At 48.5% G+C, this 25,879-nt stretch overlaps 1 protein-coding gene across 7 annotated transcripts in view; it reads right to left on the reverse strand.

The window, feature by feature from the left end:
* CARMIL1 (capping protein regulator and myosin 1 linker 1) overlaps positions 1-25,879 on the reverse strand; it is a 304,353-nt gene that overhangs the window by 189,041 nt on the left and 89,433 nt on the right. For 6 of the 7 annotated variants that reach the window (XM_057305073.1, XM_057305072.1, XM_057305071.1 and 3 more), the window contains exons 3-4: positions 4,690-4,740; positions 209-268 (exon numbers count right to left, since the gene is read on the reverse strand). In XM_057305073.1, the coding sequence (XP_057161056.1) occupies positions 209-268; positions 4,690-4,740 (111 nt within the window). Of the gene's footprint in view, positions 1-208; positions 269-4,689; positions 4,741-10,799; positions 10,963-25,879 lie in introns of those variants that run through there. The other variant, XM_044388670.3, reaches the window with a different exon arrangement.

A 25,879-nucleotide genomic window follows, 5' to 3' on the forward strand; every position in this document is an offset into this window, starting at 1 on the left:
ATGAGAACACGTTCCCAGCCCTTCCCTACCCAGGCCCCTGCTCAATCTCTCATTCAGAAACTTCCATTTTCCCTAAACTTGTTTTTCCACATTATCTCAACAGAACTTCAACAGTGAAACCAAAACAGGAGCTTCCCGGTTTCAGAAACTCAAGAAAAGGTTAGGGCCCCGCAGTTACGACACACAGGCAGCTGCTGTTGGCACGCACCTGAGCTGACTTGTTGCAGGTGACACCATGAATCTCCAAGTAGCTGAAGGTTAACTCGAGCTGCAATTGAAATAAAGACCTGTAATGAGTGAGGGTGGCAAAACCTATAATTCAAGGTGAAAACGCTACAATTAGAAACAGTCTGAGAGCAAAACAAGGCACTGGGCATCTTCGGAAGGCAGCTGGCTTCACGTCTCCATCCGCGCATTAAGATATGACCTTGATTTATCGCCTTTCAGAAAAAGTATTCTTCACTTCACTAAAGGATTGAAAGGAAGCTATAAGTCTGACTTTTTAAATTTCATCCAGGGACAAACTCAATGGAAAGTTCTTGTATGTCTACTCTAGTATTTATTCATTAAGAAATGAATGTATAAAGTGAGACATCTAAATATACTTTTTTCTCCTATTTCAAAATTTTACTCCAGAAAGTCCCATCAAGATGAAGACGGTGTTGGTTTTCCCTTCTTTTTAAACTCTTACCTCTTGGGGTTACACCCTGGCCACTTACTGGAATCATCATCATCCCTTCTCCAACTTTCATAAAAATGTATATTTTGAATGGATTTAGAAAAATACAACATGTAGGAATTTTAAACTGTGGTTAATTGAAACATAAATCGTTAAGTAAAAATCTTATCTCTGTGTGCAGAGAAATGATTTATTTCCTTCCCATTTTATTAATAAATGATCCTTTCTCTCTTCTCCCATAATCGGCATTTTTTTTCTTCAAAATGTCTCCAGTCCCACACTTCTCCTATTTTTCCTGGACAATAGCCACTAATCTTTCCCCCAATTTTGCAGTCTTTCATCCGACTACACCAAAGAATCCCAGAGCACTGCGGTTAGAGGAGACGGAGTTAAATCAGTTTATTTGACCTCTTTGCCTTCAACCTAGAAAGGTAAGGGGGAAAGTACCCACCCAGAACCAAACCTACAAGACCCTTAGTTGTGCCCTTGCGTGCTTTGCTCTACCCTACACATTTGGTAGGATGAACCTTAGAGAACCCCTGAGTGTCCAGTTAAATATGTTGATGTATAGGGCTGAGGGCCAGAGTTAGAAAAGTTATTCTTTCATTATTCTCTTAGTCAACCCACAGGTGTATACGGAAGGCCTACTATGTGCCATGATTGGAACTGGAAAGAAGAAGGACACATCTCCCTTGTCCTCCAAGAGTCAAATGCGGCACTCAAAGCCCATTACAAACATTTTATTCAAGTAGAAGTCTTCTCACCTATCAGTATTATCAAGACCAAGGCTTAGCTAGGTTTTGAAAAGTCATCTCAAGCAGGAAATTATTTTCTAAAAAGTATACATATCTACCTTCAGTCAGGTCAAATTAAAACTTATAAACATCATTTCATTTGCTAGCCTTTGATAGAGTGACCATGTTCCTTCTTTGAGTAAAGCCTACTGGCTGGCCCTGTGACGGCATTTCCGCTGGGGGCCACACCCGTAAATGGAGGGCACCTGACGTCCAATTCGAGTCTCTCTAAAATGGAGTGAGGAGGTGGCTCAGTCAGTGGAGAGTCTGATTCTCAATTTCAGCTCGGGTCATGATGTCAGGGTCACGGGATCGAGCCCTGTGTTGGGCTCCATGCTCAGCAGAGAGTCTGCTTATGATTCTCTCCCTCCGCCTTGCTCTTCCATGCTCTCCCCACTCTCACTCGCTCTCTCTCAAGTAAATAAATACATCTTTAAAAATAAATAATAAATAAAATGGAGAACTTGAAGACACTTGCAAAGCAACCTGACAGCATAATTTTGCTGAATTATTATGCTCCCCACCACTCCAGCCTTTAACAACTGTCTGGTCCTTAACAAGACAGTAATTTCTTTTTACATAATTCACCTTTACCAATATTCAGTATTTCACAGACACTCTCTCCTTTTGCAGCCTATTTCACTGCTATGCAAGATACCTTTAATTAAATAAATGTACTGTTGTCATTACAACTGCTATGAATAGGTTTGGAAACCGCTGGCCCTCGGTGGGCACTCATTCCACTGGTGGGAGCAGGTGTGAACAAGTCCGTGCTCTCCCCACCCAGCAGCTAGGAAACGCAGGTGCTATCAGTCCGCACCATCAGGCATGGCATGGGCAGCTGTGATCAATGTGGCCAAGTGAGGTTAGTTGGAGGTCAATTAAGACGCTTCTATGGCACATCGCGGCTGTCATTGGGAGAAGCAATGTGTCAGGGAGCAGGAAAGCATGGAGACATTTGGGGAGGCTCCAAGGAATGACTTTTCAAGTTTGTCAAGCAAAGAAGGAGCAAAAAGGGAAGTCCAGGCATAAGAAAAAGAATCAGCAAAGGCACAGAAGAATCCAGAGAACTGACACAAGGCAGAGGACAATCCAGAGAACGAGGACTAGGACAGAAGCTGAGCCTGTAGTATCGGCAATCCCTGAGCACGGTCAGGCTGCGTCTGTGATTCCCTGGGCGTCCCAGCAACCCCTAAGAGTGAGGGGAGCGTCCCTGAGCCAGACCGAGGGATGCAGCGAGGCTCAAGTCACTCTCTCCAGCCTGGCCCACGGCCATTTCCTTTTCAACAGTCCCTCAGCTGACTCTCCCCAAAGCAGCCCCCCGCCCAAGACAGTTTAGAGAATGGCACTGGGCAGGAGGAGGCAGGAACACGTGCGGATGCTTTGAAGACAGCACCACAGATCTTCGTGATTGGTTAGATGTGAGGAAGGAATGAACCCAGACTATCACAGCTCGCCACCACTCTCCTGCTCACCCCGCCTCTACCCACCCCAGCAAGTCCCCTTCCCTCAGGCCATAAGCAAATGGACACATGACTGTCCTGCAGGAACACCCTCTACTCCACAGGCAGCAGCCCGAGCCACTGCCACCCACCTTTCTGACATGTTTCCCTCCCCCCACGCCCCTGCTCCCCAAAGCACCGTGTTCTTTCCCACCGCTAAACCTTGGACCAGTGGAAGGCCCTCTCATCTGCCTGGTTGATGGGGGGCAATCCTTCAACCCAGCTTCTCTGTGGTTCTGTCCCCCATCCCTGCCCGCAAAGCAGAGCTGGGGCCTCCTGGGGTGACAGCAAAGGTCTAGTTCTCGACCGGGGCGTGACTGCAGAGGTATTTGCTTTCTGTTCATCACGGAGACGTACGTTTCTATTTTGTACATTTGACTGTATACGTGATACATTTAACAACAGAAAGACAAAAGAAAAAATGTTTAATCAGCGCCCAGAGAGAAGACATATGCCATAATCAGTACCTATTGTACAGTAATGTTCTGAATATAGTTATTTCCCCCAGAAAATTAATGTCATCGACACGGGCTTTGCTTCTCAGCCAAGGTGTACCGTGGCGGATGAAAACCCGCCTTGTCTAAGGGGGAAACGTGAACACAGATCACTTTGGAAGAAAACTGCTTTTCTCCATTTGTGATGCGGACAGTATCAGAAATCAGAACCAATGTCCCAACTGCCTGAGCCAGGGCAGAACGTGGAATGTGGAGCACGGTACACATCGCGGGACGAAGCCGGACCTTCACTTGGGGAGAGCAAGGGAGCGGGCAGCCTGCGATCAGCCAGCCGGAGAGACACGGGCAACGGCCCAAGACGTAATACGCCTCTCTGCGTCAGAACATTCTGAATTAGGGGAAACATCTTATTCGGGGGCCTTCTACTCAATGTGCTACATGACTATTTCCCAAGCTCATCAAATTTCCTTCTGCAACTGTCACCAGTGGGATAATGGTTCACTCGCTTCCTGATAGCCTGCCTCTGGGTGTTGCAATATACAGGCAACTAGCCCAACACCATTCACATGATGATTTTCATTCACAGCACGTTAGAAACAGACTCACTTTACGTCACCAAAAGGGGCAGGGACCAACAGCCGCGTTCCTCCAGGAAGCTTCATAAAACTTCTGTATAATAAAACATCTGTATAATCAGAAAGGAAAAAGGCAGCAGGCACCCTGAGCCCTGGACTAGCAACCCGTGGGTTGGTATCTTGGCTAAATTAAGCAGATCCTTTAAAGAACAAAGTGGTGCCGTGGTCTTTTTCATGCGCAACCCCGGGAGGACGCACAGAACGCCTGAGACGCACCCTGCACACTGATGAAGGTTACTGCCCACATGTCAAAGCCTGTGAAAAATCTGCCATTCCTGGACCGAAGGAAATTGGAGCTAGACTTGAATAAAGCATAAACCGTGCCCTGGGTGAGAGAGAAAAATGACTGGCATCCACGAGCCTTGGGGATATGGAGCACAAAATGCTTGACCTCTTTTCACGGGATGCTTTTACACCAGAAGAGGGAAGCAGTGGAGTAAAAACTGTGCGTCATCACAACGCTGAGGTGCTTTCTGGGGAGAAGGAAGGGAAATATGGGTGTGCTAAGAGCACTCTGGACACGGCCTAAATCGTGAACTCTCCATCACTGGGGAGTGTGTGTGTGCGTGTGTGTGCACGTGTGAGCGCACGTGTGCGCGTATGTGGAAACGCATCAGTGCTTACCTTGGTAGGGATCCGTGCTGTCACAAGGAAGGCTCGGCATGACGTAAGCACCTGCAGGAGAGAAGACAGCATCAGTGTAAGTACCAGCAGGGGCGCCGGGAGGCTCTGGTGCCACCCCCAGGACTGAGGGGCACTGCAGCATCGAGAGGCCACGGGGCGGGGCTCCCGGCACGGGAGGAGACTGAGTGAACCGGGACGGCCTGTGGCCATGAAGAACCGGTTTTACTCAAGAGTCGCCGTATGAAGGTCCACACTGAACAAATCACTTGTGACATCCCAAGACGAGCAGTCAGTCAACAGCCCAAAGAACCAAGAGATTACTTCAGCTGAGTAAACAAGACAGGTCTCCGTGATCCTAAAATACAGAGATCTTACAGAGACACATGAGCCCCCCACACCAAGAGCCAGCCAGAGGAAGAAGCCAAGTACTCATTCACACTTTGCAGTTACAACCACCAGCCACACTGGCCCTCCTGCTTCCCCTTCTCTGTACAGCAACGGAGGACATTCGCCCAAGGCCCAGGCAGCATACGGACAATGCTTCAAGCTGTCCCCACTACGCTTCTCAGCGGGGCTTCTCCCAGCCCTCGGGAGAAGTTATGGAAGTTTCAATTCCAAAACCCAGCTAAGAACATCCGTGGAGCCCAGAGGGCCCCACATGCCCAGCAGAGGCTGGAAATGGTTTGAAGTCAGGCCTGGAACAGGGATCCCATGTCCACAACTGCAAAGGTCTAGAGGCGCTTGGAGGTCCAGGCAGGCCCCAGGGCCTTTGCAAGGAACAGAAGGAGTCTCCGACACTAAAGTTCTGATGGGAGAACTGGCTTTTTCATTTCCCGAAAAACCTCCTCGTCACTACATTTATTATTTACAATGCAGCGCACATACTTCTCTCTTCCAGGGGCACTAATACAAGCAACCCCCAGTCTTCCCGGGAATCTTACACCCACAGAACCTCCGCACAGAGGTAAAATCATAACCGGGTCATAAAACTCACATGCCAAAAAGGACTCAGTATCACCTGTGACCTAAACCCTCCTTGTTTACCGTCTCAGCTTCTAACCTGAGAGCAGGTCCAGAGAAACTCACCACATTTGCCAGTTCGTGCCAGCACTGGATTTGGATGCTGCGACCCCTGGCCCCCAGCAGATTATATCTCTACACCTTCCTCTCCCATGAGCAGTACGTTCAAAAGCCCCAGACAGGAACACGCAGCCTTTCCGGTATTTGGAAAAATACAGTTATCTCTGTGAACATTCCTGCAAAGGAAAAGTGGTCCTACAACATCCAGGATCATGTTACAAGCACAGTAGCGAGAACAGCAGCCGGTACTGTGGGGTACACTGTTCTAACAGGCTTGTCCCTAATCCTCACAGCGTCCTAACAGCTAGACACAGTTATTATCCCCATGTGAACAAGAAGAAACTACGGCCCCGCAGAGATTATGTAACTCGCCCAGGTGACCCAACAGGCAGGAGGCAGAGCTGGGGTTTGAATCCGGTGCGGTCTGGGTCCAGAGACTGTGCTTCTAATTCCTTATACGGACTCTCAAATTTCCAGAACCCACTTCCTTAATAGTCTACACGCATGCAAACACAGATGAGTCACAGAACTTTAAAGCCAGGAAGAAGCAAACAGGTAAAAGCGTCATGGGCAGGATGACAGCTGTTTGAGGATCAAAAGGAAAAGAACCCGTCCCTACTGGTCTGTCTGTCTCCGTCTTCTATCTGCCTACCTGATTCTATCTGTGTATCTCTCAGTCTGTGTGTGTTCCTCCCCACCTGCTTCCCCCCTTCCATGCCCTGCCCTGCCGTGCCTGCCACTGCCCCCCACACTCCCCAGCTTTTCAATGTCCCGCCCCTCCTCCGGTACCCTCCCCTGACTCCACTCTGCCCTCATCTCACAGATTCTCCCCTATACTAAGCCCTTGAGGCTTGTATCTTACGCCTATTGCCAAACAGTAGACACCAATCACAGAGGCAACACCGAATTCTGGAAGGCTACCTCATTTGTAAGACAGTCACAGAGACACTTGAAAAAAACGCGAAATAAAAATGACAAGGCACCTTTTGACACGGTTAAACAATGAGCACCTCGGTAATTAGTGATTACAAGGCCCCCTGTGTGAATCTAATTAATAGTCTTAGAAAGTCATCTCAAACAAGCATCCCAACAACTGACAGGCAGTGGCAACCGCCAGCACGGGTGCGGTCGGCCTCCTGCCCCTCTGTCCCTGCCGCACTCCGGGGAAGGAGGTCTCCAAAAAGCAGCCAAGGCCATCGGATGACCTGTCTGCCTTCTCTCCACCAGCCCTCTCCTGATCAGTCACCACAGGGGGCTTCGAGGTGCCATGGATAGGGTATTAACGGGGTCAGTCCATTTTTTAAAAGGGAGGATAAAAAAAACCCAGAACATTCCTATGGATTCACCTTTTGCATAAAGAGCAATCACCTCCTAACCATATGTAGACACACGACCTTCTACTGACCACTTCCGTCACTCAGGCAACGACAGAGTTTGCAGTCTGTGGTCCTGTGTGCCAACGCCCTTTCTTTAAAAATATTTTTTAAGTACACAGTGTCCTCTGGAAGTCGTACACAGTGTCCCCTGGAATTTGGACACGGGCCTAAAGAATTTGCTTGAAAAGAGCCACTTCCATGTGGGAGCCCAGGCTTTAAAGGAAGCAGCTTTCTGCCAGCTGGTCCCCATTTCTGGTGGTCATCTACGGTCCCCAGAGGCGCAAGGACTGGTCTTAGAGAGTTTGGGTGAAATCCTCCAAAGCCGACCCAGCCTTTCCCAAGACTATGCACACCTGTGAGCACAAGAGTGTAGCAATATTTTGCAGCAAGAGTGAAAAACTACAAACGCCACCATTCCAAGAATCATGCCTCTTGCTCCATCAATGCAAACTGGGCCAATAAATGGGGCTACATTCATGCTGGGAATCCCAAAGAACTTGTTCTCCTCGCTTTCCTTTTCAGCTCCAAGACTGCCCCAGGATGTGCGGTCTTGGGAGGCCTTACAGCGCATACACATGGCGATCACACAGGAAAACTCCTCTGCGGATGATCCTGGTAATAAGCACCACCTTGGTGCTGGGAGCAACAAGCATCTTGCTTGCAGGTGACCAAATCCTCCCATTTGCCCAGGATGTCTCTAGTCTGAGCACGGAGAATCCTGTGTCCCAGAAACCCAGGACCCTTGCTCAGCCTCCTTGCATGGCTTCTGGAATCAGGAAGGCAGATTTAAATTCTGGCCCTGCTACTCTCTAGCGGTTTTAACCCTGACAGAATTAGTGAACTTCCCGATGCCTCAAAGTGCTCAAATGCAGAACAAGAAGAATATTCCTCTGTAGGACTAATGCCGTTGTGTTAAGTAAGGTACCAGTGTAGACAAAAGCCCTAGCTCAGCGCCCAGACAGTCTTTCCAAATACCAGCTCTTCTACCATTAGAACTGATGCGATAGCATCTTAAATTTCGATTCCCAAATTACGATTAAGTAGTTACACTTACTGGATTTTTAAATAATAGTTTTTGGCAACAGAACAAAACAAACAACAGAACCCAGCAAGACTCCGAGATGTCCTCTGGGCTGAAATTTTCAGTTCAATGTATTTTCTTGCAAAGTTAAAAAAAAAAAAAAAAAGTGCGGTGTGGGGGACATCAGGAGAAATATCTGCACTTAATCGAGGAAACTTAGTCACCAAGGGAAGGCTATAACTTCCCTCCATCTCCTCCAGGGAGGCCCATTCCTCCACAAAGGTCTTAGCATGCAAACCACATCTTCAACCCCTATAATGAATTTCCTCTCCCTTTCATTGAAATGCAAGCAGCAGCCTTGCTCCCTCTGAGGCTTCTCCGCTCAACTTCTAACTTCAAAATTTCACTTGGAAACATTTATAAAAATCCTCCCTACTGCTAAGACTCACAGCTTAGCAGAGAAGCCTAAATTTTCTTATGGAAATGATATATAATGAGGTCGGCTATGGAGCCCTCTTACTGCACACTTATTAAAAACAGAAATAAATACGCGTTCACCCTCTTTAATAACTCCATTGCCTCAAGCCTACCGCTGCACAGGTAATCCACAAATTCAAGCTGCCTAAATCCACATTCTCTCATGCAGATTACCAAGAATGCCTCTCCTTTAAAATTGGGCTCTACACCGGAAACATTCAAAAAAGGGTCTTATACCCCCAAAGTACTCTCTAATTTGCAAGCAAACTAAATGATGAATGCCATTTAATACGTTTACCCTCTTCCAGACTCCCAGCTCCAAGGGCATCATGGACAAGACCTTTTAAATCCAAGACACACACTTCCAGGGAGAGAGAGGGGCAGGTGGCGAGGACCATTATCACCACCGTGGAGTTATGAGTGACAGACGCCCACGGCTTTGTGCAAGATTGCCCAGAAAGTTGAAAGAGAATAAAAAGTCTCTCCTGGCCCTGAGCCTCTTAACATCCCACTGTACAGAGTCATGAACAACCATCACCCTCTCCAGCTAAAGCAGGAGGACGCTTCACCCAAAAGGAATACAAACAATACATCATTTTTGTGCAATTTCTGGCCCCCAATCCCTTATAAAACTGGATCACCACACTATTGAGTATCTGTCTCTCTCTGTCATTAATACATGTGCCCTAACAAGGCAGGATGGTCTAGTACAGGATCTAAAAATCACAGCCTATGGGCCAAATCCTGCACCCCACCTATTCTTATAAATAAAGTTTTATTGGGACACAGCCACGCCATTTGTTTGACGTATTGTCTCTGGCGGCTTTCACGTTACGAAGGCAGAGCTGAAGCAACAGAGGTGTTAAGGGCACACAAAGCCTAAATACTTACTAGCTGGTCCCACACACACAGTTTGCCAACCCGGGCCTAGCGGTTTGAAGGAAAAACTCTGCAGCCAGGTGCTTTTCTGCATTTCGGTTTGATCACGCTCTGTGTGACTTAGGCGAACGACTCAATCTTCTCTGTGGCCCCGTTTCCTCTTCTGTAAAATGGGAGCAGTAATCGTACTGCACCCATGGAGCTGTGAGGGCTAAAGGGTCGTCATACATGTAAAGCTCTCAGGAGCGTGCTCACAGATGAAAGCTGGCAACCGTGTGTATTTGTATAGCTCGAAATTACAATAAAACCATAAATGCCCATGACCGTGTTAAACGAAGACGAGAGTTACCCATATGTAGCCTGGGGTTAGCCCCAACCTAGCTGAGGGGCCTAACGGACCAAATCACTATCTCTGTGGACCTAAATGTCCCCGAAACTAGACGAAGAACGTTGGAAGAGATCCCCATGTCCCCTTTCTACACTTGGGGTCTGTGACTTAGGCCCACTGTGGGGCCCCCAGCTCCAGGACCCTGCTCCGCTCTGCTGTGTATGGACAGCTGGGAATGCAAGTCCCCAGGAAATATCTGCCGAGAGGAGTAATTCCTTCTTGGGCCCCACTCCCTGGAACGACAGATGCTCCCTCAACAGGGGAGCAAAGAAGCCACTGGAGTCGGCTTTGGTTCTCTCACACCTGTGCAAATCCCGTTCTTTTTCACCTGGTTATTCCCACCATTGTGCAGAAACAGTTTACACACAGCTCATCAGACACAATCGCTTCCTTCCCTCTGCGGTCCCACTACCGCAAGTTGTAGGGCATTACCGAAGCACGAAAGAAAACACATGTAACGTCTCTCCACAGATGAACATGTGGCTGCTTCAAAGCATCAATCCTCCTTGATGTCACGTCCTATCAGATCTTCTTCTCGAAGCCCCAGCTGACACAAAACTCTGGAATATATCACACTGATTCTATTATAAGGACACATTTTTCAAGGCAGAATTCTCCCTAGAAAGGGACCACCTTCTAGGCTATGAACAAGATGAGTCCAATACCCATGCCAGCCCCTCGGGGTGCAGGTGGGCTCACGTCAGACCCTCAGGGGTGGAGAATTCCTGCCCAGAGCTCTCACCCTGGGTGGGCGCTTGGGAAGGGATTAATCATCACTGTCCTGTTTACGTTCTAAATGAATTCGACAGAAGAGCCACAGCCATGCATGGAATACAGAAAACATACAACATGAACGTAACGGTCACGATAACCCAGTTAATTAACAAACCGTCTCCTGTGTCCTGTGTTGGGGAGCCAGTCTCTTCCTGAACATCTCGAGAGTTACTAGAACCCAATTCTTGCTAAAAATCAAAGAACTGGGAGGGATCTGGGGAAGGGTGCATCCAATTCCTTTATTTTACAGATGAGGAAGCAGACCAGAAAGGGTTAAAGGATTGGTCAGCATCCATTAGAGTTCCTCTTTGTTTCAAGCAACAGAATTTTAAACACAAATTTAAAAAAAAGGGGGGGGGTAGTTCTCATAATCCAAACAAAACAAAACAAAACAAGAAATGACCAGAGCTCCAGAAGGACAGAAACCAAATCAACTCTACAGATTGGAGAAGCAAAAACTGAGAGTCCCTTCTGACTGCCCCTATCAGGTGGAGGGACTCCGATCACTTTTCATCCATGTATAACCCCAGAGGTGAGGTGAGGACCTCCCATCCCAGGCATGGCATCCAACAGGGACCACAGAGAATCACTTGAAAGAAAAGACAAGTCACCATTAGGGTGTAGTGACAAAGAACACTGCTCCAGAGACAGAGAGCCCAAGGAAGAATTCCCGCTAGACCATTTACTAACAGCTGTGTGACCTTGGGCAGGTTACTTAGCCTCTCTGTGCCCTGGTCTCCTCCTCTGTAAGAGCATGGAGACAATATCACCTACCCAGACACCATATGTGAGGTACTCAGAACGAGACCAGGCACATAAGGGAGTCCAATAAAGGCATGTCCTTGGACAAGTTTACAAGGATAATTACAGCTAACAATGGCTATGTGGCAGAGCTGGGACAAGAAGTTCGTTTCACCGTCTTTTACCGGAATGCTGCTGCTGTGGTCTCTCCCCAGCCTGCACCATTTCACCTTCTCAGCCCATGTTTCCCAGCCTCACAGCCTCATCTTTCCAGCCAAGGAGACACAGAAGTCACTTCCTTATTCTTCCTCTTTCATTACATTAGCACTGTCATCAAATTTAAAAAGTACAATTTTCTTTCCTCCTCTTGGAGCAAATTTATGAAATATTTTTCCACTTTGCAAAAGTGTGGTGGCATATGGTGGGGGGACTGATTTAGATTTAATGCTGCTACGTACATAATGAGAGAGATTCGTCATGAAATTCAGAAATAAGAAATTGGGAGAGAAAGAAAAGAAGACTGAGAGTGTATCAAGAAACCCATAATTTGTATTTTTATTTTAGAGAGCACTTGCACAAGTGGGGGAATGCGGAAGAAGGAGAGGGACAGAGAATCTTAAGCAGGCTTCACACCCAGCATGGAGCCCGACGCGGGCCTCGATCTCACGACCCTGAGATCATGACCTGAGCTGAAATCAAAAGTCGGATGCTTAACCTACTGAGTCACCCAGTGGTCCCCGCACCGAATTGTCAAACTGAGGGCTGCAGCCCATTGGCGGGCGGTTCAATCATCAGTAGAGCTTAACGAGTGTCTTCATAAAATGGACTAAACTAAACTGGAAGTGAAAAGAAAATCAAGTGCCTTACAAGTGAATACCATCGGCACTGTTTCATGATACTTCTGTTCCAGAGGTATCGGCGTGCACATGTAGGCATGCTTGCACACGTGTGTGTGCACGTGTGTGTGCGCACGCACGAGCACGCAGCATGCGTAGGAGAGGTGCCTCTCAAAACCAATACCTAACAGAGCCCTTCTCGGAGTCCAGGTTTCGAGAGGCTGATAATTCTGACTTACGACACCCGTAAGCACGATCTCCCACGAGGCTACGGGAGAGGTGGAGGCAGCGCGGTCGGGGGCAAGAACAGGGGCTTTGCAGTTAGACCTCGGGACAAAGCCCCGCTTTGCCATCCCATGAGCTGGGAGGCAGCAGGAGGTTACTTGAAGTCTCTAGGCTGCAGGATCTTGACCTCTAAGTTCTAAGGAACGACATTCACCCTTGTGTAAGAATTAAGGATAACCTCTCGAATGCTCAGCCTATAGCAAACATTAACGTAAACGGAGCCATTATAACCGTCCCGATGCTTACAGAACATAGCTCTGGAAGTGATCGCTAGGGATAAAAACTTGAGACCTAAGAGACGTGTGCAAACTTGCTAGTTAGGGACAGAGCCGAGCCTAGACACCCCGTCCCCTGGGCGCAGCTCTGTTCACAACACCTCAAACCGCGGAGGCGGCAGTGAGTCAGTGCAAGGGAGATTATTCCCATGGTAACTGCAGCCTCCCAGAGAATTAGAAGAGAATTTGCATTTCTGTGGCTGATGGAGTGAAACCTGCTACGCAGGAGGAATGGACTTTGGACTCTGACCAAAGTGGAGTCACTTGAAAACTCCCCCACTGCTCAGTTACATAATCCCTCTGAACCTTACTTCTCTTACCTGTAAAATGGGTAGAGCACAGCCTCTCCAGGAGAGTTGTGAGGATTACAGGGGCTAATTTGCAAGGCCCTAGCATTCTCCAGATGATGCTAACGCCCAGCTCAAAAATCTCTGGGCCTACCCCCACCACTTATGTCATCGGGGGTCAGTGACGCGCCCCTCCCCGGGCTCCAGGGAGCTACCAACCAGCCTGAGTCCTGACTCCGCTGCTCACAAGTGTGATTTGGGGACAGGCCTCTCTGGGCCTCACTTCTCACCTTAAGAGAAGGGATTTTAATACCTACCTCACTGCGGTTTGGGGGACCATTAAACAAGAGATGCCCGGAGCAGCGTTGCCGATAATAGGCACTGGAGTCCCCATCATGCACCCTGAGCGCCTCAGACGACTGCTCAGCCAACCCCAGGCCATGTTACCTATCGCTCAAGGTTGCACCACCTCGAGGATTTCTAATTCGGGCATCCCACTCCAAGGACAACCTTCTAATTTCTCCTCAAAGCGTGACCCGCGGGCCAGAGGGGCTGGCACCCCTTCCAAGCTTGTTAAAATGCAGAATCTGAGGCCCCGTCCCAGACCATGAGAATCTGCATTGTAATAAGATCCCCAGGGGATGTCTGTGCACAGGACAGTTAGCCAAGCACCTTGTTCCCTTACTCAGCTAGCCCACCACCCCGTTCTTAACCCCTGCAGGGCCTGGCCACTGACCCATCCTGCATCCGCCCTCCCCATCAGCCCCAACCCCTTCATACCACTGAAACCTCTCTGAACCCATTCCTCCACTGTTAATGCCTGCCCTGTCCTTACATTACGCCCACAGAGAAAAACCTCAACTCTGGCTGAACCCACCCGCCTGCCTATCCCATGCCTGCCGAGGTAGCTGCCAAGCACATCTGGAGAAGGGACCGAACCCAGCAAACAGACTCCACGTCCTCCAACTGGGAAGATGGCTTTGCCTCCTACTTCATTGAGAAAACAGAAATGATGAGAGCAGAATCACGGACCAGCCCAGTCCAAACCGCCGCGTGCCTGTACCTGCAGCTGCCTCGGCCCGCCCCCCTCCTCTCACTCTGAAGTGCAGGAGGGAAATGCCCACCCCTCCCCTGGGTTCTGGATTACATCCCACCCCCACCTGTCCTGGACCTTAAGCACGCCTTCCCTCCCATATCTAAATGTCCAAACACAGAGGGACCAAGATCTGGAGCTAGACCCTGGGTCCTACACACCTCTTCTGAGCCCAACTTCTCAAAAAAGGGTCTGCATTTGAAGTCTTTATCTTCCCACCCCAAATCCTCTCCCCAACCGTTCAAAGTGGGCTTCTGCCCCCACAGCTCCACTCCTGCTGGGGTCCGGATCACCTCCCGCTTGCTAAACCCAGCGTATGGTTTTCAGCATTTGCTCACTAAACTGCTCCTCGGCATGGCTCAGAGCTGAACGAGACCTCCCCTCCACCCGGGCACAGGCCTGATGATTGCAGTTCCCTTTGCCACAGGCTTTCCACCCGCCTCTCCGGTCACTCCCTGCTACCTTCCATCCTCTCCCACGACCCCACTCCATCCCGGATCCAGCCCTGCCCAGGCCACTCTGGGACCATCAGACCTATCTGTCCCACTCCACTGGGATGCTGCGATGTCTCTTTGACCCTCAAGCTCAGCTCGTCCTCGACTAAACTTGTGGTCTTTCTTCCAGAATCCGCTCCTCCTCCAACACTCTGAGCTCAGTGATGCGCATGGCTGGCCACACCGTTTCTGCAGCCAGAAACCCAGGCATCTCCACCTCCGCTCCCTACCTCATCCTTCACCCAGTTCAGTACCATCCACACATCCCCTAAATCCACTCACTTGTCTCCATCTCCACTGTGAAGACTCTGTTCAGACAATCCTCATCTTGTTCCTATAGCCACGGCAACTCCTCCTACCACTCTCGCCTCAGGAAGCACCTTGGTCGGATCCTGATGGGCTCTGAAACCCACACGTTACCATATCCCTTCTCTGTAAGCTCTTCAATGGCTCTGAGCCTCACTTCACTCCCTCTCCTCCCCATCTAGCCACATTGGCCTTCTGCTGGTGCTCCCAAGGGGAGGATCCTGCCCCCACCTGCTTCAAAGGCCCCCCCCCCACCTCCTCCCTTCTTTACCTTCCCCTTGTTCACACCTACTCATCCTTTGGTTCCCAACCTAAAGGACTTGCCTAAGACAGTTCAGGCTACAGCAGGCCTCCCTATCAAATGCTCTCACAGCATGTGCACATTTCCTTAGTAACACCTAGCACAATTTTAATTATTGGTGAAATTATGCATTTAATATCTCCCAGCCCCACCAGACTGCAAGGTGCCTGGGAGCAGGAACCGTAGTATCTGTCCTCTTCAAAGCTACATTCTGGTGCCTGGCACAAAGTAGGGGTTCAAGTACCTGGACAGCTCTTCCCCACCCTCTTTCCAGATGTGAAAATCCAGGATTTTAGAAAGTAAAAGGTTGCTACAGTCTGTGAAACTGATTAGAAAAATTCAGGCTTGCCTGTTTATTCCTGCTGCCTACCATGTAAGTGACACATCCTTCCTACTTACCAGGCGTGTACTAGAAGGGAAGTACCTGAAAATCCGTTGTTTGCAGCTCACCTCGACCCACTTCAAACACATCTACTAGCTAATTCCCAACTTACCTGTCAAAACGAAGAGCAACAGAACAAGAAAGGATTACCTAGCAGAGGAAAGGTCTAGAAGTGCCAAGTGCTGACATCCTGCCTTTCACCTACTGTGTTCAAAGAACATCTTCACTCACTAATTCGCCAGAAAGGCAGGTTCCAGCGCTAGCATTCAGCAGCTCCCACAAGCTGGGAAGGTCATCTCTAGCAACGGACGCAGGAGATGCAGGGTCCGCTTTAATAAATAATATCAGCTATCCTATGGCTTCCTGTATCTTGATTTTGCCCTCGCATGTGCCAACAGAGCAACAGAGCTAAATCTGCAAAACTAAACCACTTAGAAAGGGTGGGTCAGGGAACTACTGATGAGACAGATTTTATACAAAATACAAAAATAACCCTATGTTATTTTAGTGACAACTAACAGAAAATCTAAACATAAGGGAACCTACCGTTTAAAAGCAGGGCGTACTCAGAGGACACGCCAAAGAGAGGAAACCGTTTTAAAAAGAGAGAGAGAGAGCTTGTTTTTCTTTCTTGAAATTTCAGATAAAATGAGATTTGCTACGGGGAGAAGTGTTTTGCTCAGGCAACATAGAAACATCCTTCACCTAACTAAAGAATGCATCGGAGCACTTGGCTCAAAGTTTCGAGATAAAGTGAAACCTTGGGGCACAGCTTTTTAAGCCCGAATCAGCTTTGGTACAATGGCAGGAAGTGAGAAGTCCATATCCTCAGGCCAAACACCTGCTGCTACCGGGCTACACCCTTCCACCAGCAACTCAAGGCCCCCTGCCCTGGGGGGGACCAGCCAACTGTAAGTGCCCCCCATCTCTGTGCTCCCAGCCACTCCCACGCTCTCCCCTCTCCCCACTATGCCCCAAACCGCAGGGCGCCCCAGCCTGGCATCAGCCACTCCCCAGCGTGGGGTAAGGGACCCACCCTCTTATGTCTAAAAGTCACCTTCCCCCCGCCCCTCTCAGAGCAGCACACAATGGTTGGGTCCTTCGCACTGGGCCCCTACTACCAAATTCATCTCAGCGCAGTTCCCAGAAGGACCAAGACCAGAGCCCCAGGTCTCTTTCCCAAGTGGTCCACAAATGTCCCCTGTGTGGCCCGACAAGAGCAGGAGCAGGGGAATCACGGTGAGTGATTGCAGAGTGAGCCAGAAAGCAGAGCCTGGAACAGAGAAATCCTAGAGGAAGGGGCCGAGGGCAGGGTTACCCAGCAAGAGGCATCTTTGTGTTTCCCTTGTTACATGAAGCTCAGTTAGACAAGTGGCATCTGGTTCTAAAACACAGAACTCCCGGGGCGCCCGGGTGGCACAGCGGTTAAGCGTCTGCCTTCGGCTCCGGGCGTGCTCCCGGCGATCTGGGATCGAGCCCCACATCAGGCTCCTCCGCTGGGAGCCTGCTTCTTCCTCTCCCACTCCCCTGCTGTGTTCCCTCTCTCACTGGCTGTCTCTCTCTGTCAAATAAATAAATAAAATAAAATAAATAAATAAAAATTAAAAAATAAAACACAGAACTCCCTTTAAATACACCCACCTGATCCTGTTCTTTGTGCGCCTGCAGCACCTACCATCACTACCATTAAATATCTGAGTCAGTCATTCATTCATTAAATAATTACTGAGGGCCTACCCTGTGCTAGACACTCAGATTAGAAAGACATAAAGCTCTGCCTTCAAGCAGCGTATGTCCCACCGAGAGGGGACAGACTCTCTACGAATAAAAGAGCAGAACACACGGATGGTACGCCAGATGATGAGAAGTACTGTGGGAAAAAACTCCCTAGGAAAGGAAACAGGGATTGCTGCGTGGACACGGGAGAGGGGTGGCGAGTAGCATTCTTTAATAGTATGGTGAGCCCTCATTATGAAGTGATGTTGACAACGTGTAAAAAGGAAGTGCAGGAATGAGCCACCCAGCTATCTCGGGCAAGCGTGGTCGGCAGAGGAATCAGCAAGTGCAAAGGCCCTGAGGCAAGATATGCCTGTGGTAGCAGAAGGATTCAAAGAAGAGCCCACTGCAGCTGGCAGAGAGTCAGCATGGCTGAGGCCAGAGGGTAACCAGGAGTGCAGGGGGGCTGTGAGATCCGAGAGGGCTTATGGGCCACTGCCCACACCTTAGCTTTTACTTGGAATAAAAGGGAAAACCACCAGAGGACTGTGAGCACAGGACTGAGGCGAGCTCTCTGACTGCCATGTTGAGAAGAGGCTGCGAAGTGGGTAAGAGGGTGAGAGTGAAAGCAGGAAGCCCAGTCAGAAGACAGCTGTAATAACTGGGGAGAGGTGATCGTGGCTGGGACCACAGCAGTCAGTGGGAGCAGTGAGAAGTGGCCGGATTCTGGATACCCTTTGATAGAGGAGCCCAAATGGATTTGTGGAGAGAGTGAACCTGGAATGTAAGAGATTATTTTGCTAAAAGGTAAGGATTTGATTTATATCCATGAAATAATGATGTAACAATTCAAGATAGAACACAATTAAGTGACGACTGGACTGGTCTAGGTAATATGTTATCTAATGAAGAAAATATTTACGCAGAGCAAAGAACTGGTTCCAGGATGTTCCGAGCGTGATTTTGAAGGGCAGGTTTGTTCCAGTAGAGAAACAAATGATGTTGTGGAGTGAGCCGTGCTTTCCTGCCCAACTACCTTGTGTTCTCTTTAATAACTTCGAAAGTACAGTTAAGATGGAATAACATAGAGCCAGAGATTCTACTTGAATTCTAAAAAGCAACGTTGGGAAGAAGGAGGATAGGGGTGTTCTTCTGCCTTTCCTCCCAGCTTCTCTTCAGCAGCGCCATCTCATAGCACCTTCTAGAAATGTTCTAATATCTGGTCTCTCCCACACAGTAGCCACTAGCCACATGTGGCCTCTAAGCACTTAAAATGTGACTAACGTGAATGAGTCACTGAAATTTTATTGAATTCTATTTAATTTTAAATAATATAGCTCCTTGTGGCTGGTGACTACCAAATTAAACACTACAGCTCTACGGAAAAAAATCACTTCACCTTCATGGACGAAACATTACACTTTTTCTCTCATAACTAAATTAAAAGGATATGTACAACACAGATCTGTAAGACCTTTTTAAAAGATTTTTATTTATTTATTTGAGAGACAGGGAGAGAGCACAAGCAGGGGGAGTGACAGGCAGAGGGAGAGGGAGAAGCAGGGTCCCCGCTGAGCAGAGAGCCTGACACGGGGCTCGATCCCAACACCCTGGGACCATGACCTGAACCAAAGGCAGACGCTTAACCGACTGAGCCATCCAGGCACCCCCAGATTTGTAAGATCTTGTTTTCATGATGCCCCATAGTTACCAACCGCTTCTCCTAATTCTGCACATATTCTTTGAAAACAAACAGTGGATGCTTGGTCTTCACAGTTTTTAAGCACATTTTCTGAGTTTCTGTTTGCAACTCTAATACCTTCTAGGCCATCACTCTATCAATGACATTCAAAATGAGATCTCCCTCCCTGAAGCATATTCAACGCTAACATCTTAAATATCACATTAAAATAAAGACAGACAGGACACTCCTATAACTGGACTACCCTCCTGCTCTAAGTTCGAAGCACCGTCCGGTACTGGTTATGTCATTCTCACCCCAGATCACCCTGAGTGAAAGGGCTGGTATTAGTACCACCATCTTTCAGCTGAGGAAATCCAGGCAGAGAAAGATTAAAGGCGGACCTAAGTTCTACAGTGGAAATCTGTAGGTTGGTCAGGACAGAGGAGCAGGAATTAGGAAGACATAAAGAGGGAAATCTGTTGAAAATAAAAAAAAAAAAAATTGGTTCCCAAATCCCAATGAGCTGGCATGAACAGAGTTGGGTCTCAAAATGCCATCTGGATGAACAGAGTTGGTGGCAGGGCCGGCCCTTTGGGCCCCGTGTCTCAGACCTTCCAGGTGCCCCGGCAATGCCCCTGAGGTCCGGCAAGAGGCCGGCCCCACCACCGGACAGTGAAGAGTGGCTCGCCTGGGGCTGGATTTGGTGAGGTAGCCCCAGTGTCCCTTAGTCACCAGACGACCAGGCAACATTCTCAACGATTCTCCTCACCCAACAGCTACAGAATGAGCTTTCATTAACCTTGTTTTGGAAACACTCAAGCTAACCCTAGTTATGTCACTAAATTGCAGGGCCCGAGAGGTTAATAGGGAATTCAATCAGTGGAGAGCTGACCTTTGAAGTTGTCAGTGAAATGCCTTCATTTTGAGGATAAGGAAACTAAGTCCCAGGAACTCTGTGATATTTGCAAAAGAACACAAGTGCATTCATTTTCCACGCCAGCAAGCGTGAGTTCCTGTGTTGCGTACAACTGAGGTATGGGGCTGTGTCTCCTTACATTTAACTACAGTGTGCTTCTACAAACTACAGGAGTAGAGGATCATCGATTTCATGTATGTGTGCGTGTGTGTGTGTGTGTGCACATATATATGTGAAATATTCTATAACATATCATGACATTACATATGTAACACAATCATACTCATAAATTACATACATATAATTTAATATAATGTAATTTCCCCCCCATGAAGGATATTAAAATTGGTGATTGCATCCCTGAATGTTATTAAATCAGAGCTGAGTCACAACAACATAAAAGCAATGAAAAAATACATATATAAACCATTAAAATTATTTAAAATTGTTTGAGTATGTATCAGTTCCTGTGAAATTAGCATAAATATACCAAATATATTATGTTTGGAACCAAAAGTACTATTCACTATTTGGGAACTGTATAAAATTAGAACTGTATCATAAATCTTGCTTCTTGGAGATTTAGAAGGGCTTCTTAAGGATGGCACGGTTAGCCTAGTCTTTTAAAACACAGTCTGGGCAAGTCTGAACTGTTGCCCCCTCTTAACCAGCAGAGACATTCAAACCTTCCCCCGCCCAAGCGATAACTCAATACGCTATGCATAGGCAGGGCCTTTCTCCGTGCTGCCTGATGACAGCAAAGGTGGGGTTTCACATCCTCAGGTGGAGGAAGGCATCCTGCTCTGCTCCCGCTCACCTGCCCCAAGAAGGCCTCCAGCCGGGCGGGACCGCCTGGCTTGTCATTTTGACAGCCACTGCTACAGAAAAACACATTTCCTTCACAAGTGGTGTTTTTCAAAATCCCCAAATGGTAAGTTTTGGAAGGACTCTCAAGATAGAAGTGCAGAAATTCCTAGTCTTAAAAAAATTTCGCCGATATCATTAAGCACAGCCACGCGCAGGGACGTACTTGGCGCAAAGCATTTTAGAATAAAGGGGGAGTATGGGGAGCCTGGGTGGCTCAGTCATTAAGCGTCTGCCTTCGGCTCAGGGCGTGATCCCGGCGTTCTGGGATCGATCCCCACATCAGGCTCCTCTGCTGGAAACCTGCTTCTTCCTCTCCCACTCCCCTTGCTTGTGTTCCCTCTCTCACTCCCTGTCTCTCTGTCAAATAAATAAATAAAATATTTAAATAAATAAATAAATAAATAAATAAATAAATAAATAAATAAATAAATAAAGGGGGAGTAGCCAAAACTCCATCATTCTACTTAAAATGTCTTTTTGATTTCCTGAGAACCCTTCCCGGCAGGAAAACAGATTCTAATTCTTCCAAACACAAGCAGAAAGGAGAAGCATCCAGGAAGATGAGTGTTGGTCTAACACCGAGACCCTAAAGCACCGAGCACACACTCAGGGGGCCAGGGACTGGGGTGGACTTCACCTTTTCAGGCTTCCTTTCCCTTCCCTGAACAGGTTAGGAGGGATCATCACAGATTGTGCTAAATTTGCACGATGTGCACGGAGATTTTAAGGTAAAGGCAGAGAGGAAGAGCTTAAGAGCAGGAGTGGAGACCGCAGAGACGGCCCCGTGAATGCTGCATGCCCAACGATTCTTGCAGACATAATTGCAGGCCTGCGATGCAGTGCTTCTCAAGACGGGCATGCCTGCCCCAGCTTCGCCGCGTACTGGCTGTGTCTTGGGCAAATTATCTAGTTGTGAACAGACACGGAGCAGTATCGACTTCTCATGCATGCTGAGATTAAACGAGAGGATGTGTGTGAAAGTTTTTCGGCAGAGAGCCTAGCCAACAACAACAATTCAACACACATTAGCTGGCTGAGGACTAGAACAGTAATAGTCATAGTTCAGTCATAGTGGCTCTCTGAGAGGCAGAACTAAATAAATTTCTAACTCCCTTGACCTACTAATCAATCAACAGGGAAAGCAGAAATAAAGCATCCTCCGGACCCGATTTGGCTTTCGACTTCTCTAACGATTGAATGAAGGGCCCACGCAGAACAGGTTCCACCAAACCATCCCTTCATCTCATTACTGTTATTCTCAAACGTATTAAGTCAATGGCGTGTTCATTTTCTACTCATTAGAAGCCAGCATGTTACAGCTCCTGAATGTTCAGGGCCAGTTCGATCTCTGGTTTCGGTAGCTCTGACATGATTACAAAACTTGCCAATTCACAATGATTTCCAGAAACCTGATTCACGCCTAGTCAACATACACGCATGGCCCCAGAAGGCCTTTCGGGTCTCCTACCAGCCTCCCTGGTCAGAGGGACCATGGCCGTTGAGGGAGGGTCTTCTCTGGTGCAAGAGCAGACCGACAGCTGCGTTCCAGCAGAGCCCAAATTGGGGAGCCAGAGCCCTTGTGAGCAGATGTGCTTGGAACAAGTGCTTAGCCAGGGGCCAGGGCCTGTCTCAAGCCACAGCGCAGGCCTGACATTCTGGACCGCTCGGAGGAATATCAAAAGGTACGCCTTCCATCACTGCTTCCCCTCTGAGGAGCTGCCTGGGAGGGGAAGGAAGGCAGGGAGACATTTGTGAAGTCTGGAATGGAACTGCCCGTAACGTGGTGAGGAAGGCACCTGAAGCCTCGGGTTATAGGTCAGGAAACCAAGATGCAGAGAGGTTCAACTCCACTTGCCCCAACGACACAGATAGGAGCCAGAATCTGGACCCACATCCCTCAGCTGCCAGACCCATGTTCCCTACAAGCACCCAACAAGGTGAGCCTCTCACTGCCAACACTTCTCGTCACCACCCACACCGAGTCGTGGGGCTCACTCCATCCGTAACCTCATTTACCCTCAAAGTCATCTCATGTCGGGCGATGATTTCCATGCGCCTCCAAGGGCTTGTCCTTGTCACACTTCAGTTAGCGCAGCGTCTGGCAGCCCAGGGCCAAGGGCCTGACGCAAGTCCTCCCTCTCAACCCCGGGCCACGGCAAGCTGTGTCCTCTGCACGCAACGATCACATACATGGGCCTCGCTAGCGCCGAGCTTCCAAAAACAAGCCTCTTTCCACTAAGTCACGGGCCAGCCAGTAATTAGAAGAGGCACTGGCCTCTCATTCGAAGCACTTCACATTAGGAAAAGGAGTAACTCAAATTAAGGACCCTACTGACACCTCCCTGTCTTTGGGGGAGGAGAGAAACTACTTTAACATGAGGCCGATTTCACGATTCGTGAGTGAAGATGTTCCTTTGCCCCGGGTCATCAGAGAAACATGTGTGATGTGAATTCTGAGCACAACCAAGGAATTATCCCTAGTTGAGAGCTCTTGGAGGAATGGGTCCTAGTCACGAATTTCACGGGTCTCCCCACCAGAGGCACAGAGTTCCATCCATATTAGAAAAACATCAGAATTGTTTCGTTCATTCATTTGTAAACAGTTCCTCCTCCAACATTCCCCTTTTGTAGTAATCTGATATTTGAAGACATGTCCTCTGTTCCGACTGCTTAGAAAATACTATATTCTTTTACCCCCAATATTCTTAAATCATCGAAACTTCCACTAAACGACAGCTGCCACATACACAGCTATTTAGAGAAAAGGAAATAAACCTGAATTCATCTCAAATCTGTGTGTTTAAAGCCAGGGCCTAATTTTAAGGGCCTAAACTTAAGATTTCGGGTCCCGTGGATCCTCCAGGAAAACCACGGCTGAGTGAGCTTAGACCTAAGAATGCTTTCGGAGAGAGAATGCCCAGGGAAGAAAAGGACTAGAGGAGAACCAGGCAAGGAGCCCCCCTTCAGCCAGACACACAGCCCTGCTCTGAGCTGACCAGACCGTCCCGCCATGCTGTTGCCTGATGGAAAACCACAGCCCGCCAAGGTCAACGCACACGGGGCCCTGTGATGATGGCCAGTGCCTCTCCGACGACCAGTGGCCACAGTGCATGTGAGACCACCTGTCCCCGGTTGGCAGTGACAGCGACACCTTTCAGCACGCCCCCTGCGCCTCTAAACTCATCGGCCCCAGCAAGACGTCCCCCTTCCTGCTGACCGCATATCTCCCAAGCTCCACCTGCTGCCGTTCACCCAAACCACCCAGGCTCCTACTCTGACCCCCTGCTCGCCGGAGCCCTCCTGGCAAGAGACCTGGGTGACAATCGGCCGCCCCGCCGGCCTGCCCCTTTTAGACACCACACAACTTCACCTCCCGTGATGGTTTAACCAGGAGGCACTTGCTTTCTTGGACATGTGAAAATCACATTTAAAAAAAAAAAAAAAAAGAAGCTAGAATCACAGAGCTAGAAAGAACTTTAAAACCGTACCACATGCCTGCAAACCCTTTTCTGGGCTGTTAGCTTTTCAGGGGCAGGACCGTGCCTCCACCACCCTTACCCTGGTGTACCGCTTCTCCAAACAGTTTGCGGAAGGACAGCACCCTCGGTGACCCCCTCTCAGCAGCTGGCTATCTACACAACAATTGTGAACCGCTAGGGACAAGATGTGGCTCCATGCAGTGCAGCAAACACCAGACTCACAGTTGGAAGGTGTGAGTCCCAATTTCAGCGCTGCCACTGACTGACTGTTCAATGCTGGGCAAACCACTTAGCCTCTCTGGGCTCATTTGCTCCTCTCTACAGAGCATAAACAAGACCACTTCTAAAGGACCCCATGGCTCTATCAGGTTATGCTTTCAGGTTTAAGAGTAAGTTCCTTTAGGGGCGCCTGGGTGGCACAGCGGTTAAGCGTCTGCCTTTGGCTCAGGGCGTGATCCCGGAGTTATGGGATCGAGCCCCACATCAGGCTCTTCCGTTATGAGCCTGCTTCTTCCTCTCCCACTCCCCCTGCTTGTGTTTCCTCTCTCGCTGGCTGTCTCTATCTCTGTCGAATAAATAAATAAAATCTTTAAAAAAAAAAAAAAAAGAGTAAGTTCCTTTAGGGGCGCCTGGGTGGCTCAGTTGGTGAAGCGTCTGCCTTTGGCTCAGGTCGTGATCTCAGGGTCCTGGGATCGAGCCCCACATCGGGCTCCCTGCTCAGCGGGGAGCCTGCTTCTCCCTCTGCCTCACTCTCTCTTTTCAAATAAATAAATAAAATCTTAAAAAAAAAAAAAAGAGGAAGAAGAAGAAGAAGAAGTTCCTTTAACTTTCCGTTGAAACAAAAAACTGATTAAGTTACTGTGAATTAGTGAAATCACCTAGAGATCAAAATATTTCCTTATTTTCCAGGGATGGTTTTGCTCTCAGTGCTTTAGAAAGCAAGGATATATGACAGGTCATCCCAGACCTCTTCCTTTCAGTTCCATAATTCCATGACCAAGTGAGGACTTCCGAAAAATGTTCTAATCCTACTACTATTAAGATGTTTATAATGTTGTGGCTTTTATAAAATAGTCTAAAAAAAAAGTAGAAAGATATTCATTTTCCCTGGAAAGAAATGGGGTAAGCCCTCCAGGCAGTGCTGTCAAAATAAAACTGCTCAACCTTTTCACACCGCGTCTGCACACACTGAAGGGGGTGAATCTCAAATAAAGAAAAGCTTCAGTGTTACCCTTAGTGAAGACACCGCCACAGCGCAGGAAAGACTCTGGGAGGAGGGTGGGGCTCAGAATATCTAGAATCTGTGGCATGTGGGAGTCACGAGGATCCCCACGGTCAGGGCAGCCATCCAGGGGACCACGTCAACACACAAAAGCATGAGCAGCAGGCTTCATCACCCAGCGGGGAACTCTCTCTCTACTTGCACGTGCCTTACCCCAACAGGACCACAAATGCCATTTGCTTGTTTCCTCCCTCCTCCATACAAAATTACCATCAAGAACAGCAACATCAGAGTCATGCGGATAAGGGTGA

The sequence above is a fragment of the Ursus arctos genome, unplaced genomic scaffold (assembly GCF_023065955.2).
Source record: "Ursus arctos isolate Adak ecotype North America unplaced genomic scaffold, UrsArc2.0 scaffold_31, whole genome shotgun sequence".
Lineage (NCBI taxonomy): Eukaryota > Metazoa > Chordata > Mammalia > Carnivora > Ursidae > Ursus > Ursus arctos.